Consider the following 14,441-nt stretch of genomic DNA (forward strand, 5'->3'; position numbering starts at 1 on the left):
ATAAAGTTAATAAACTAGGAAGGTGTCACAATCTTGTCAACGGGCGAGAACCCTGGGGAAATTTTCGCGGCAAACACTCATTGCTTGAATTTCTTGTCGTTTGCATATTTTTATTTACATCACGCACTTGACAAAAATTTCCACGTGGAAACTCTACGCTAACTCCTATGGAAAAATCAAAAGCAGAAAAAAGTCCTTGGGTAAAGAACACAAAAAAAAACCGGCCCAAAGAAGAAAGAAAAAGCTCCACATTGGACAAAGGCTGTTGGTTTGGCCAAACGCCTTCGACAATCTCAACATCTGCTGAAGATCCGGAACGTTCGAATATCCTTGGAGCAAGTAGCTTAAAAATCATAGTCAACATCAGTGCAGGCTGCAAACAAGATTCTTCGTCGGAATCTGGCAGAAGTGATGAAGAAAATGAAACCCACCCAAGGAAACTCATTTCAGCAATAAGGGTACATGTATTTTTTAAGCTGTCCATCGATTCCTTAACCTCTTGTTTTTCAGCGGCACATTTTCCGCCTTAAACCTTTTTGGCGCGGGTTTTGCCTTTGCCTTTGGCGTCTTTGCCTATTATATTACGTCGCCATCCTGAATTGAACTCCACTGAGCGAGATAAAAAAACATGTTGCAATGCAATGCTTTTCCCAGGAAGTCTTGATCTGTTGTCAGAGACCCTAGGAGGTCCTGTTGTTCTATTGGTTTGCGGTTTCATTAGGCGTGATAATCTCCGGGCGTGGCACGAGTTGTTTACAAACCTTTACAACCTAAAATCTCGCATTTGATTTTTGGAGGAATACATCCACTTTGAGCGAATTTATAGGGTATGCAGATTTGACGGATTTTCGTGAAATTTCGCCAGAACATTCCAGAGATAATGACAAACCAAAGTGTGTTGGGAAATTTTGATATTTAACACATTTTTCCTAAGGCGTCCATTTGCGCAACACGTCTCGCATATTTTTAGCTACTCCAACTTTAGAAGTGGATATCTAGACAACCAATCAGAATATCGAAAAAGCCCGACATACTTTTGTTGTTTGATGGCTTGTGAATAAGACTGTGCAGCCATTTTGCTCGTACTGTGGAATCCGATACCCGATAAATTCAATAGAAGAAGCCTCGGTCGTTTCACGCCTTACCGCCTCCTGACACTTCCTAAAAGAAAACATTGCTAAAATTGTATTGTTTTCGTAAAGTACATTTATTAAGCTTTCTTATGATATATAGTTTGTTGGAGTTTTATTGAAACTGGCGCGCGTACAATTTTTTTCCCGAAGGGCACCCGCGAAGGTGGGAAGTAACCTTAAGCAAAGAATAATTCTTTGGAGTAACAGGATTAGAACATGATGCTAATCCTGAGATTTGAAGACCTACATGTATCAAAGAACTTGTTTCTCTGTATCAAAATCAAATTACAAGAAAAGTAAATTGTTACATGTTTTCTGTATTCCATGTGTTCCGCTACTCCAGCCCAACTACCCAATATCCTAGTCATTCTGGATGGCAAAAGAACTCACTTGGACTTTGCATTTGAACTGTCATAACAACTTAATCCTTCCATTAGTTCAGAGCTCAATGTTGCAACCACTGGGATCACCAATGCGACCAAATTTTTTTCATTGGCAACTAACTTTCCACGCTTCTCAATGAAAGCTGGAGACTGACAACATAGGGGTCAGCTGGCCCTAAGGTTTTTCCTGAAAGTCGAGCCCTGTAGTTTGGCTCAGCCATTAATTAATTTGGATGTAAACAGTTTTTTATTTATTGTTTTATTATAATAGTGGTTTTCTTTCTCTTTTAGTGTTGTCAAAGAAATCCTCAAAACTGTATACAGTCACAACTAATTGGTGAGGACTGTACATAATTATAATTTTTTTAATTCTATAATTTTGACCTCTGTAAATATTGTACGTTCAACGGAATTCATGTTCATTTTTCAGCTGTCCAGGATTGTTTTATAAAAAGTTTTAATGATGCCGCAGTTAGTGAAGACAGTAATATTTCAATTCAGGTAAATATTTTAGTATTTTGAAATACATGTATTTGTTAACAGAAAAGAAATTGATTTTTGATCTTAAGGCACCTGTGATTCACTGCACTGTAACTGCATATATGATGGAACGTTACCAGGTCCTTTTGCAAACTCCCAGGACTTCCAAGGAGGCAATGGAAGTATCGTGCAAACCTTTGACATCCACATTACTATTAAACTGTGTACTGATTGAAACATTCTACCCAACAATCACACTCAAGCGATCATCATGCTTTACGTAAAATCAATTTGTAAAGTTGACGGTTAGCTGTTATCCTTGGAGTTGTTCAAGTTAACCAAAGTAATTTTCCTTTGCAGATTTTTGTCCTAACAAAGAAGCTGTATTATAGAGTAATGGAAGCCATGCTGTTAGCGGTGAGCTAATGATTATTTTATTTTGAAGTGGTACTAAAAATTAAGCATAAGTTATAAAAAGATTAATTTGAATTTGTCAAAAACCAGAAGCGATTCACAACTCCAGACATTATTGAACTCTTCTTGTTGAAATGCAGCAGTGCTTGTCCCATAATTTCCAAGTGGTCCAAATAACACTGTCCAGGCCTGGGCTCTTGGTTGTAGTATACTATATTGGCGTTTTGGTTGTAGTATTGGTTTCCTTTAATTCTAAGGAAGGAAAAATGTTGAGAAAGAAGAAAAAAATAGGAGGAGATTTTTTTTAAGTTAACTTTTCAAATTTTGTGTACACATTACCTTTCAGGAGGAGAAAAGATTATCTTGCAGTGATTTCAGGTAATGCATATTGTTAAATTGGGAGGTGCGGTGGCCTCATGGTTAATGTGCTCGTCCCCGGAGCGAGCAGTCCGGGTTCAAGCCCTGGCCAGGGAGACGGTGTTGTGTTCTTGGGCAAGACACTTAACTCTCACAGTGTCTCTCTCCACTTAGGAGTATAAATGGGTACCGCCAAATTATTGGGGAAACCTTACAAATTGCGGGGGAGAAACCTGCGATTGACGAGCATCCCGTCCAGGGGGAGTAGAAATACTCCTAGCCGCTTCATGCTACAGAAACCGGGATAAGCTCGGGCAGCTATGAGCCATCAGCTCCAAGGCTTCCCTTTACTCTACTTTATTGTTAAATTACAGAGATCTACTTATGATTTTCTCTTCTATAACGGTGATAAAGACTAACTTGGTTACTTTTGCTTAATTTTTTCAGTGCTTTGCTCAACAGTAAGGCATTTCACATTTCTCTCATGGCCTGCTCACTTGAAGTGGTAATGGCTGAAAAAGGACTTCCATGTATGTCACTTTTTTGCGTGTGTGTAGCTGTATAATTTATGTTTTAAAGCACTGGTACAATAGTGGTCTTCTTTGTGGAATGGTGAAGTATTTCATTGTAACTCCATCATATAACTATTGATCCCAGGCATCTGTTGAAATGGCTTTCTTTGGGCAATTTAGGCATCAATGGTTTTGTTTGGGCACTGAAAAAAGTGATCAAGTGCAGGGCTGCAAATAACAGTCAGACATTGGCCGACCAAAATTTGCTTGTGTCCGACGAAATCCCAGCTGTGGTCAGACATGATGTCTGGACAATTTTTTTGTATCGTAAATTGTGGTACGATAAGGATGAACAAAAATCTACCCTGCGTAAATCTTACTTTTTTGGTGATGTCCGACCACAATTTGTCGACCAAGATGGTGTCTTAGTAGGACATATGTCCTTTCACGAGAAAACAGTTATTTGCGGCCCTGAAGTGATGACGATTTTTAGCTTTCAGGTAGATGACCACCAAAATTCCATTTTGACGCTTGTAGCAAAGAAACAATCTGTTAGTTTAATTTGTTCTTTTGGTCTCATTTTCAAAACTTTCCTTTTCAGGGCCAACTCTAGCATTTCCTTGGATTCTCAGAATTTTGAATTTGGAGGTAACTTCAAAGATTATTCAGTCACAATTCATTTTGCAGTGGTGTGGGTTTAGTAACTAATTGATCATACTTAATCTGGGAAAATTGAATAGTTTATTAAGTCAGATTAATGAACGTTTCTTCATAACTGACTAAAGTTATTTGACATTTCAGGCATTTGATTTTTTTAAAGTCATAGAAAGTTTTATTCTTCACGAGCCACTTCTTGGCAGCAATTTAATGAAGGTGAGTCAAGGCCGTGGTACATTTGTGATATACTGTACTCTGTTTCGTCTGGATTCGTGCACTACCAGTATAACTTGTGATTTTTTGAAACCAACCGTTCATCTTGATATTTTTCAGCATTTAAATAGGATTGAGGAGCAAGTATTAGAGAGTTTGGCTTGGACAACAGTAAGTGAGATAAAAGCCGGTGAGGCTTTTTTCTTTTTTTTTTTACGAAAAACGTAAGTGTGGGAACCACAATTTAGCAGTGTTCTGATAATGGAGGCTACCTCACGTGACAAATTACTAAGACAAATTCTGATGATTTGGTAAGACTCGTACCTATTGACTCGTTAGAATTCCTTGATACCTCACCATTCTGGAGCCCCGAGTAACCATATCTGATAATTAGTTGACTACGAACCCTATAGAAAGTAAAATTATCCATGGTTTAACATGTTATTACACAACGTTGTACGTGGTCTGTTAGTATATTGCCAATTGCATTTTTATGTCCATACGCCTACATTTTATTCCAGGGTTCGCCACTTCTGACAGCACTGGAGGCTTTCTACCCGCATTCTGATCCAGCAACAATGTAAGTACTTGGGGGTTGAGGGCACTGCAAGGCAATAATATTATTAGTAATATTATTAGTTTGTATTTTTAAGTAAATGTCTGTCCTTTATAGAGCCAATAAGCTCAACAGGCCAGTATTTACTCTCGGTTTCTGTACTTTGAAGCGGCAAGGTGTAGGTTGCATGTTCGGTAACTCCTCAGCATTGTGTCAAGCTGCCTCAGGTTACGCTGTCTGGAGAAAGGGACTGAACAGCAAAGTGTTTTAGACGAGCCAAGGGCACGGCGCCCACGAGAACACCCCTTCTCGTCCATGTCACGTTTTTTGTGTTGGCGTTCACGCTCGTCAGGCCCTAAGAGAAAAGGTCGACTGCAAGTAAGTAGTCCACGCACTCAAAGCCTCACCCAATAACCCTGGGCAGCGCTCTGACACGTATCACTAAACATGGGGCCGTCATGTCTTCCACACTCTACGCGTTAATTAATTGGTATTACTGTCGCATACGAACGTCTTTTGTCTAATGAGCAAAAAAGCACAAAATCCTTTAACTTCTCCAAATTCTTTTACTTTACTTTCATTGTCAGGTTACTGACAGATGTAGGAGACGAAGATGTTGTTTTGATGTTTGTGTCTTTGTACTTCCATTTTTTACACTAAAGTAACATGTTCCATGTTGTTGTAACATTCTCATCTTCTCATCTGTGTTTAGCAACTCTGGTCAACATCGAAAGAAATCCCAGCCTCTAAATCTGCTCTTAAGAAAAGGTTAGTTTCAAGATACTAGTTATTTAGGTGCTTCTCAGTGTTGATACAATCATCACCTTATGTCTGGCCCCCATAAGACACGCCATTACTGGGATCCAGGAGTGGAAATCAAGATGGTATGCTTTTAGAAGACGTTTTCTGAGATGTACATTAATAACTAGTAAATTAGCTGAACTAACCATGAACCGTAACTCAGTGGCTGGTTCGCTTGACCGCTATCTCAGATTTCATTGGCTTGAAGCATGTTGGACACTGAGATTTTTCTTTGCTCCACAAACGTGACATGATGGAAATTATATACATCAATCTTGCCTACCTGCTTGTGACGATGTTGATTTGTTTTCTTTTTTATCATGTTTTTTTGCTTGTTTCCTTTTTCGGCAGTGAACCAGCTGGCTTACAATCGTTTAACATCGCTTTGCAATAAACTTGAAGTAGACGATGAACTGGTAAGTGTTGGACAATAGTGCACGTGCGTTGTAAATCTTTTTACATTTCTTTGCCGTCCTCTGCAAAACAACAAGTTGAACGTAAAATGACTTTCCTTTTGGAATTTGACGCTGGCATTACATGTTTAGCGTGAACAAGTTCTGAGACCGATAGGTGCAATAAGCAGATCTCGACAATTGCAAAATTTGAAGGTACAATATAAATTCACTTTTTTTTGGCGTTGTCCTCGGGGTCGCCCTCGTCAGTGTTTGAGCTCCCTATTAAATGTGACTAGACGTAGTAGAACCTTTGTTTTTGGTAGCTTTGTGAATGACAGCAGAGTACGAACTGCCCTTGTGTTCAGGATATCATTTTATTCATGTCATTGTCTGTGTTTTAGCGAGGTCACATGTGGACGTGCTTGGAGCAGTCACTAAGACTTCACTGGCAGTTGATGAAGGACCGGCATTTGGACCAGGTATGACAGGCTCTTGTGGGAGGCGCGGTGGCCTCATGGTTAGTGCGCTCGTCTCCGAAGCGAGCGGGCCGGGCTTGAGTCCTGGCCGGGGACACGGTGTTGTGTTCTTAGGCAAGACACCTAACTCTCACAGTGCCTCTCTCCACCCAGGAGTATAAATGGGTACCGGCAAATTGTTGGGGAAACCTAACAATTTGCGGGGAGTGACCTGGGATGGACTAGCATCCCGTCCAGGGAGAGTAGAAATACTCCTTGCCGCTTCATGCTACAGAAACCGGGATAAGCTCCGGCAGCTATGAGCCATCGACTCCAAGGCTTCACACATAACAGGCTCTTTAATGCATTCTACAGCTCAGCACCTCCACGTGTGCACCCCTGCCATGATGATCCTTAGGTGTCTCCATTCACGAGTTTTGACAATGTCTTACATTGTGATAAACCTACCTTGTACATATTTTTTCACTGGCCTGAACAGTGCCAATCATTGATAGAAAGACCCAACATGCTTCCAGCCACTTCACTCGAGCTAGAACCCCCTGTGTACTTCAACATTCATTCGATAAGGCTTTCTAATCAGTGTTCACAACTCTTCCAAAAAAGTAGTTTCTGTTAATGGAAGATGATTGTTATTTTCTGATTACAGATGCTTTTGTGTGCAGTGTATGCTGTCTCCAAGGTTGTGGGTAAAGAGATTCAGTTTAAACAGATCGTTTCATCGTACAAAGGTCTTCCTTTTGCATGTGCGCAGGTGAGTTATGATCTATGACCTGCATTAGTATTCTTCAATCTCTCGTTCGTGCATTTGTTAAACCGTATAGCTTTACCTCGATTAATATACCCCCCCCCCCCCTGCTTTGGTGGAAATATTTGAATTCTCTCAAACAATCTTCCTCCATTCTCACTCCGTCCCCATAAGTAATTTCCAAATGTACTTGTATTTGACCTTCTCATTTATTCTGTGGAGCTCTGTAATTAGCGCGTAAAAAATACTCCCGTTCTTTTAACGAAGCACATATCCGTTTCCTGGGTTCTCTTTCTGATGACCTCGGCGTCGCCTTCATTGCTATCTTCTGCCACTTAAGAATGTGCAGACGGCGCTGGTTCTAGAAGACGGGGGCCCGTATTAAAAGACTCAGCAAAGAGCGCAAGACACAAAAGGCCCATATTCACCCTTCCGTTAAAAGGAAAAGGACAAGGCCATTCGTCGCTTCTCCTTCATTCTTTTACCCTATACCCTTCTGAGCTCATAGAGAGCGTTAATAATTTTGTTGTTCTTGTCTTTCAACAGGTGTACAGGGGAACTGCTGGTAAAGAACAAGACTCCATCATTGGATTCTACAACAAGGTGTACATGGTCGCCATGAAGTCAATTATTCTACAATTCGCACCAAACAAGGTGAGGCAGCTTATTGTACAGTTGAATCATATTTCTTCTCACTGAATGTTGTGGACCCTGTTTTTCTACACTCAGAATGGCAAGTGCCTTTTTCCGTGGAATTTCCATGTTCGAGAATATACTAAACTCGTGATTTTCAGCAGTGTATCGGTGCTGATAAGCCACATGACTTATGCTCATGGAAATAAGCTGACGTGCTGACTTCAATTCGCTTGTGTGCAACGTTCTGATTGGATTATAAGAATTCCAACTCCCCCTATGTTTCTGCGGGGATTTATTATCAAAAACGGCCAAGAAGAACACGTCCTTTATCGTGTTATCGTGTTAAAAGTCCTATCTTTTTCGTTGTAGAATCCGCCTGTTTCCCCTGCTCCCAAGAGTTCAATGAGGTATGTAGGTTAAAAACCATTGATAATTCACATGCAGATGCAAACATAAGTTGCAATACTTCAAGTAAGGCAGCATGTTTTTAACGATTTAAACTCGACGATATAAGGGGAAAATAATGACTTTTTCCAGTGTACACGATGATGATATTTGCATCAGGAAAGGAAAGTTTTCATTTGTTCATTCATTTGTTCATTCGTTCTTATTAGTTTGCTTTTTTTCTTGGTCAGTCGTTCGTTGTTTTGTTCCTTTGTTTGCCTGCCTCTTCAGCCTTTGTATCTCGCTCACTTTCTTACTTGCTTTCCTTTTGGTTGGCGGGACATTCGTTTGTTTGTTTTGTTTGTTTGTTTGCCGTCGTGCTTGAATCATTTGACATATGTATCAGTTACTGTTGAGGTAGCAGTGACACGGTGTAATTGTTAACGCCTCAATAGGATTCCTGGGAAAAAGAATTTTTACTTGTCTCCTTTGCGAAACTCTCCAAGTGAAACGTTGACACCGAAATCAAGGTGAGTAAGGAACAAGAATATTAATCATCACTTGAAAAAACGTTTCGGACGATTTTAATTTCGGACGAAAAAAAGCGTCCGAAAATAAAACTGTCCGAAATTTTTAAGCGTCCGCAACATATCCAGTTCCAAAGCTCTCGGTTTCCTTTGGTGAGCGAACTCTGATTAAGAAACTGCTTAGATCAGTAACGGCTTTTTAGGATGTGTTATTTTCTCGTCGGTGTAAACTAAATGTATGGCAACTAATGTAATCAACTTGGTATTCTCATTCTTCAGTACATTGTTTGACATGAAATTATTGAATCATCAGTTGCGTTTTCTCGATGTTGTAAACCCTTAGCCGTAACTCGGCCTTAACTTTGGTATCAAACTTTGAATAGAAAAATTGTACCCAAACTGAAGATGTTTTTTTTTATTTGTCTCATTGTAGGTCATTGTACAGCTTCGGGGAGTCCCCAGGGGTAAGTTGTTTGAATGTAATATCATGGTTGCTCGCCATTTACAAAAATATGTTTTAATTGAACGTGTCGCGAAGAACCTATGGTCGTGAAAACCGAAAGGCGTGGCCGGATAAGCCGTGCAAAATATTCTCACCGGTAAATGGAACACGAATTTCTATTCGTAATGTTCTAACCAGGAAAACGGTCCTTCCTTTGTAGGAGTCTTTTAAGTCGAGGAATTTTCCAGTGGAGCGAATTAAAAAAGCGTTTGCCATTGCCATTTTTCTTCGAACCGAAATTTCCGTAATTTTTCACCAAATGTGAAGCACCCCATGTGGTTAATATACAGGGCTGGGTTGTTCGGAAGGCGGTCAGCGCTAATCCAGGATTAACAGGTAAACGACGTATTAATTTTTCTAGTATAAAAATGTTTTTCACTGCTTATGTTTTGTGTAGTTTGAGATTATTCAAACTCAAAACTGAAGGACAAACAATATCAACAGAAAACCTTACCGAAAAGTTAAAACTGAAATCAGAATTTTCTCTAATCCTGGGTTAGCTTAATTGGGTTTTGAACAATCCGGCCCAGATGAACATTTTTTAGTACACGAAACATAACCTACAGTTCATTCAATGATGTGTGGCCATTCTTGGCTTTATAAGGAATGGTATCCAGCAATTTTTAAGGGAAAACTGAAGAAAAGAAGCTCTTTCAAAAATGTGTCCTGTTCATAACAATGTTGCAGGACAAACTGTGAGCTCTGTTTACTTTTTCTCTCCTTCATTCGTCCACTGTTCCTGTCCTAATTTCATGTTTTTGTCTTTGTTTTTGTCGTTTAGTCTGGTGACCGCGAGAGCCTTTCCAGAATCAATGCGTCAATGCGAGCAGCGGTGCACAGTCCACCCAAGCTTCCTCAGAAACGATTACGCTTCGATGACTGTGACACATCCCAACCCGGTCCAGTCCTCACTAACGGCCACTCAACTGAGAGGAAGACTGGGTCACTTGAGAACGGATCAAATGGTTCAAACGATGAGGCCGAGCAAGAATCTGAAAGACCGGAGCAGAGTTGACACATGAGAATATCGCGACAGATTTAAGTCTGTATATAAAATCGTAACTTTATCACTATTGGTTTCAACGTATTTATCATTTTGACTTCGAGAAATGACACTCGTATTTTGGAAACTTGACATGTTCTCTGTCCGACATATAAATATAACGGTATTACTCAATGAACCTCGATTCATGGAAGAACCGGGGCATGTGGCAAATTGACAGAAATGTCTCGATTCTGATTGTTAAATGATGACTTCATCCAAAGGAATAGAAATTGCGTGTTAAACGCACATGTATTTCATTGGAAAGAATTTTAATATTAATTAAATCAAGGGAATTTGCATGCTGCAAATATTTCGGCTGGGCCAGGAAACAGGATTTATTAGAAGAGGAAATTCGTTATAACGGGGTTAGTTTTCCAGCCCTTTGTAGTCGCTGTTGGTGATTAGGGTTTCATTTATGTGTTTTTTTAACCTTTTTTTTTTTCCGTTCTTTCTTCTTTACACGCAACATCTGTCCGGCTCTTTTCATCAGGAGATTACAACTTGGCTTGAATTGCAAGTAGAATAGATTTAGTCGTTGAAGTAAAGGTCTTCGTCCTTGAGCTCTCCGAGTGAACCCTCCATTGTTGATCCAATTATATATTTTTACTGAAACTGATTTTTATTATTCCCAAGATATGATTGTTCTATTCCTTGGATCTATTTTGTAAAATAATAGAACTGCATAAGCGGTATTTCCCATCTCGTTATGGAGGTAAAAGTCGCGAGATATGCGCTTGTCTTGATTGCCAAAGTAATTTATCATTTGGACAAGACAGGAAGTAATTTTTACCTCGGACGAGATGGAGTTGATGTTGAGAAATTACAAGGATGAGTTTTAACGTGAAATAACTAAATGTATTTATACTTGGCAGCTTTATTTTAACTTGATGTTGTCAAACACTCGAATTAAGCAGTGAAATATATATTAACAGAGGTGTACAAGAGTTGTTCTTTGCATGTTGTGGTGTACATTTTTTTTAATGAAAGTGTCTGCTGTTTTTGATGGGAAACACGAAAAGCTATCAACTTTCAAGGCCTTCCCTCTCTCAACTAGCAGTATGAAATAATAGGTGCTGGTAGACTAGTTAGAGCGACCAGAAAAAATGCTGACGGGGAGGGTGGGAATGCGATGACGTACCATCCAAGAGCTAGGACACATCATTCTTTAGCTGCTTCATGTAATTACACGGGATAAGCACTTGTGGTAGGGTACTTTGATCCTTCAAGGGATGGCCGACATGCGCCGCATTGAATAACTACTTTTTTACTTTCCCCATACATTTTGCCGCACATGTTAATGTCCTATACAACGCATGGAGCTGCGAGTGAACCGGCAGGGCACAGAAAAGTGCTGTGTCCCTGTGCGCTTCCGCGTACCACCCGAACACTTACTCACACACAAGCTCTATTAAACGATGCAAATAACAGACATTCCAGATAAAGCCTGGTGTCCAGTTAGTTGATAATTCCAGAGCTGGGCATGAGCACATGTGACCCACAATGCATGTAATGGAGTAGGGCACGTAGCACCCGGTGTGGTCTGTTCCTATCTCATGGGTTGGTGCTTCACAAGGAGTAAATCTCAGTGCACCTTTTCCCCTTGGACAGAATTGCCCAAGAAAAATGACTGACTGACTATGACTGACTATGACTATGACTATGACTATGACTATGACTATGACTATGACTATGACTATGACTATGACTATGACTATGACTATGACTATGACTATGACTATGACTATGACTATGACTATGACTATGACTATGACTATGACTATGACTATGACTATGACTGACTATGACTATGACAATGACTATGACGAAGGTGAAGTGCGCCTCCTAGACGTTTGAGAGACAATTAACTTCATACTCGTTAGGAAGGAAGGGAGGACTCCTAAAATCTTGTCTAACGTTAAATACCGCAGGGTTAAGTGTTATCATTAGAACATCTTCAAATTAAAGGAAATCTCCAAACACTAGAGGCACTGGATGATGTAATTCAAGAGTTTTTATTGGCTTAGCCTTGATTGTATATGAGCAGTTATACCATGCTCTACGAATATTGTACGCGTAATTTTGGGGGACGTTTTTATTTTTATTTTAGTTTAGTTTTCTGTATTTTGGAGGCGTTTTTAACAAAACAATTATTCCACTGGCTCTTGTGGAATTACGATTATAGCCAACTCGGCGTTAGGCGCGTCGTTCGCTATCTACCATCTCATATCCAACGCGCGCTCGTGGAATAATTGTTAAGTACGGGAACAAAGATATATGAAGATTTGTTTGAAAACGACGCCCTAGAAGACAGACTAAGACCAATTTGAGCTACATGTAGCGAAGGTTACCAGACGCATCTTCAACAATTTTAAAATGACTGTTGTCATTACATACAATCATCTGTAAAGGATAACTATACAATGATGATCTCCACTGATAGCCAATGCTCTTTGTATAATCCGGCAAAATATATATATGGGTTATTGACCAAGTGTGAGGTCAAGATGGCTGGATATTGGCCAAGTTCTTTTTTTGCGTGTTTATGGACCGAGACGGAGTCGAGGTCCATAAACACGCAAAAAGAGAACGAGGCCAATATAAGCAATCTTGACCGAACAAGTTGGGTCAATAAAGGAGTTATTATATGGCTTTCGGGGAAATTTTTCTTGCGGGACACGGCGGGTAGTCCGGAGCGGACAAGATAGCTCCATCTTGCCCGCTCGGGTAGCCAATCACAACGCAGGATTTGATTCATCTTGCCCGCTCACGGAGCTAGCCATACAATAGAAAAAATAATCCGGTTTCGACGGGGAGCACTAATGAATCAATGAGGAGTACTGAATGCACTCATGGGTTCGAATCCTGGACTCGGCCTGGTATAAACTGTACTGAGGGTTTTTCTTTGGGTTCGGTTTTCCTCCCTCGACATGAACTAAGTCTCTCGGCAAATTCCAATTCGATGATCTCGATGTATTGACACGTTATAACTGTTAAATACTCCCACTGAAAAGTTACATTTTTTCTTAAATTAACTGTCGTTGAAATAATTCTATTTTACCATACACTGAGGTCTAAACAAATTACTTGAGCGTAGTCTCTCGCGCGGGGTTTCACGTTGAACTGAGAGATTGTGAGAACGTTACGACTGAAGCGTAAGCATAACGGAAGTCAGGTCGCCCACAATAAAGCGCACGGTAGTGAGCACGCGCACAACACAAGCTTAAGCACGAGTAGAACAAACGTTTTTCTTCTTCTTGTGCTTGTCGCATCTGTCAAGACTTAGGGTCCGTTCCGGCCTCGTGTCCTGTTTGTCCTTTATTTGGTTCTTCGCTACTGGTCGCTTTTATTGGTTTTATCGCACGAAGTTTTCCTGTTGTCTTGTTTTTCATGTTGTTCATGTTGTGTTTCATGTTGCTTGTTTGTCCTTTGCTGTCTGTAACCCGTGATGTGCAATTTTTAGGAGGCGGAGTTCGATTTCTCGGCGAAGCTAGTGGGCGATATGGTTATCCCTCATGTGGTCCAATCTCTTCGGGGATGGACGACACTGTAGGTCGGCAGGCATTGCACCGCCCACTAGGGGACCTGACCGTCCACCTTAAACACAAAACACTTAAGTGAACGAGTGTACTGCACGAGGGACCCACGCAAAATACGCAATTCATTGCGTGCAAATTAAACATATTTTCTTTCTTGTATGCTGTATCAGGTTCCAATGTGGACGGAAAAAAGACAGTGGGCGCGGGTCTGTAATATTTATTTTGTTTTTATTTAAAACGAAAACGTATCCATGACCGAAATGCAGATTTCCTGTGATGTCAGGTAAATGACAAATTGCAATTTAACCGCGTGGGCGTGCATCGTTTAAAATGCGTCAAACCTACGTCTCATCAATTTATCTCGATCTCCGTCACCCCTGGTCTCAACCCCTTTTAATTTTCATAAATAATGAACGATTATTTCGTCAGTTTTCACCTTCTGTGACACCAAAAGGCCTTAAAAATTTTTAATTTGTCTGGAGTATCCAATACTGGAGTTACTGTTGAACAGACCAGACTTGCGCGCCGACGAAACATGTTTTTCAACGGGATTACGTTTCTAGTCATCAGCTGATAAAAGGTCATTAGGATCAGTCAGGAATTACCCGGGAAGGAAGGATTTAGTTCAATATTTGAAACCCCTCGTACTTGATGATAATTAGGGATTAATTATGAGCGAGGATTAAGCC

General features: G+C 40.3%; 1 protein-coding gene across 4 annotated transcripts in view; it reads left to right on the forward strand.

The window, feature by feature from the left end:
* LOC145491958 (retinoblastoma-associated protein-like) overlaps positions 1-12,022 on the forward strand; it is a 34,076-nt gene extending 22,054 nt beyond the window's left edge. For all 4 annotated transcript variants that reach the window (XM_081471263.1, XM_081471259.1, XM_081471260.1 and 1 more), the window contains exons 16-33: positions 1,808-1,853; positions 1,947-2,017; positions 2,357-2,413; positions 2,757-2,788; positions 3,215-3,297; positions 3,881-3,927; positions 4,081-4,152; positions 4,270-4,320; positions 4,671-4,729; positions 5,418-5,473; positions 5,858-5,922; positions 6,303-6,380; positions 7,024-7,128; positions 7,669-7,776; positions 8,128-8,165; positions 8,598-8,672; positions 9,103-9,133; positions 9,953-12,022. In XM_081471263.1, the coding sequence (XP_081327389.1) occupies positions 1,808-1,853; positions 1,947-2,017; positions 2,357-2,413; positions 2,757-2,788; positions 3,215-3,297; positions 3,881-3,927; positions 4,081-4,152; positions 4,270-4,320; positions 4,671-4,729; positions 5,418-5,473; positions 5,858-5,922; positions 6,303-6,380; positions 7,024-7,128; positions 7,669-7,776; positions 8,128-8,165; positions 8,598-8,672; positions 9,103-9,133; positions 9,953-10,186 (1,308 nt within the window). In that variant the 3' untranslated portion in view covers positions 10,187-12,022. The remainder of the gene's footprint in view (positions 1-1,807; positions 1,854-1,946; positions 2,018-2,356; positions 2,414-2,756; positions 2,789-3,214; positions 3,298-3,880; positions 3,928-4,080; positions 4,153-4,269; positions 4,321-4,670; positions 4,730-5,417; positions 5,474-5,857; positions 5,923-6,302; positions 6,381-7,023; positions 7,129-7,668; positions 7,777-8,127; positions 8,166-8,597; positions 8,673-9,102; positions 9,134-9,952) is intronic.
* Positions 12,023-14,441: the final 2,419 nt, after the last annotated feature.

The sequence above is a fragment of the Orbicella franksi genome, chromosome 7 (assembly GCF_964199315.1).
Source record: "Orbicella franksi chromosome 7, jaOrbFran1.1, whole genome shotgun sequence".
In the NCBI taxonomy this organism is placed as follows: Eukaryota; Metazoa; Cnidaria; class Anthozoa; order Scleractinia; family Merulinidae; genus Orbicella; species Orbicella franksi.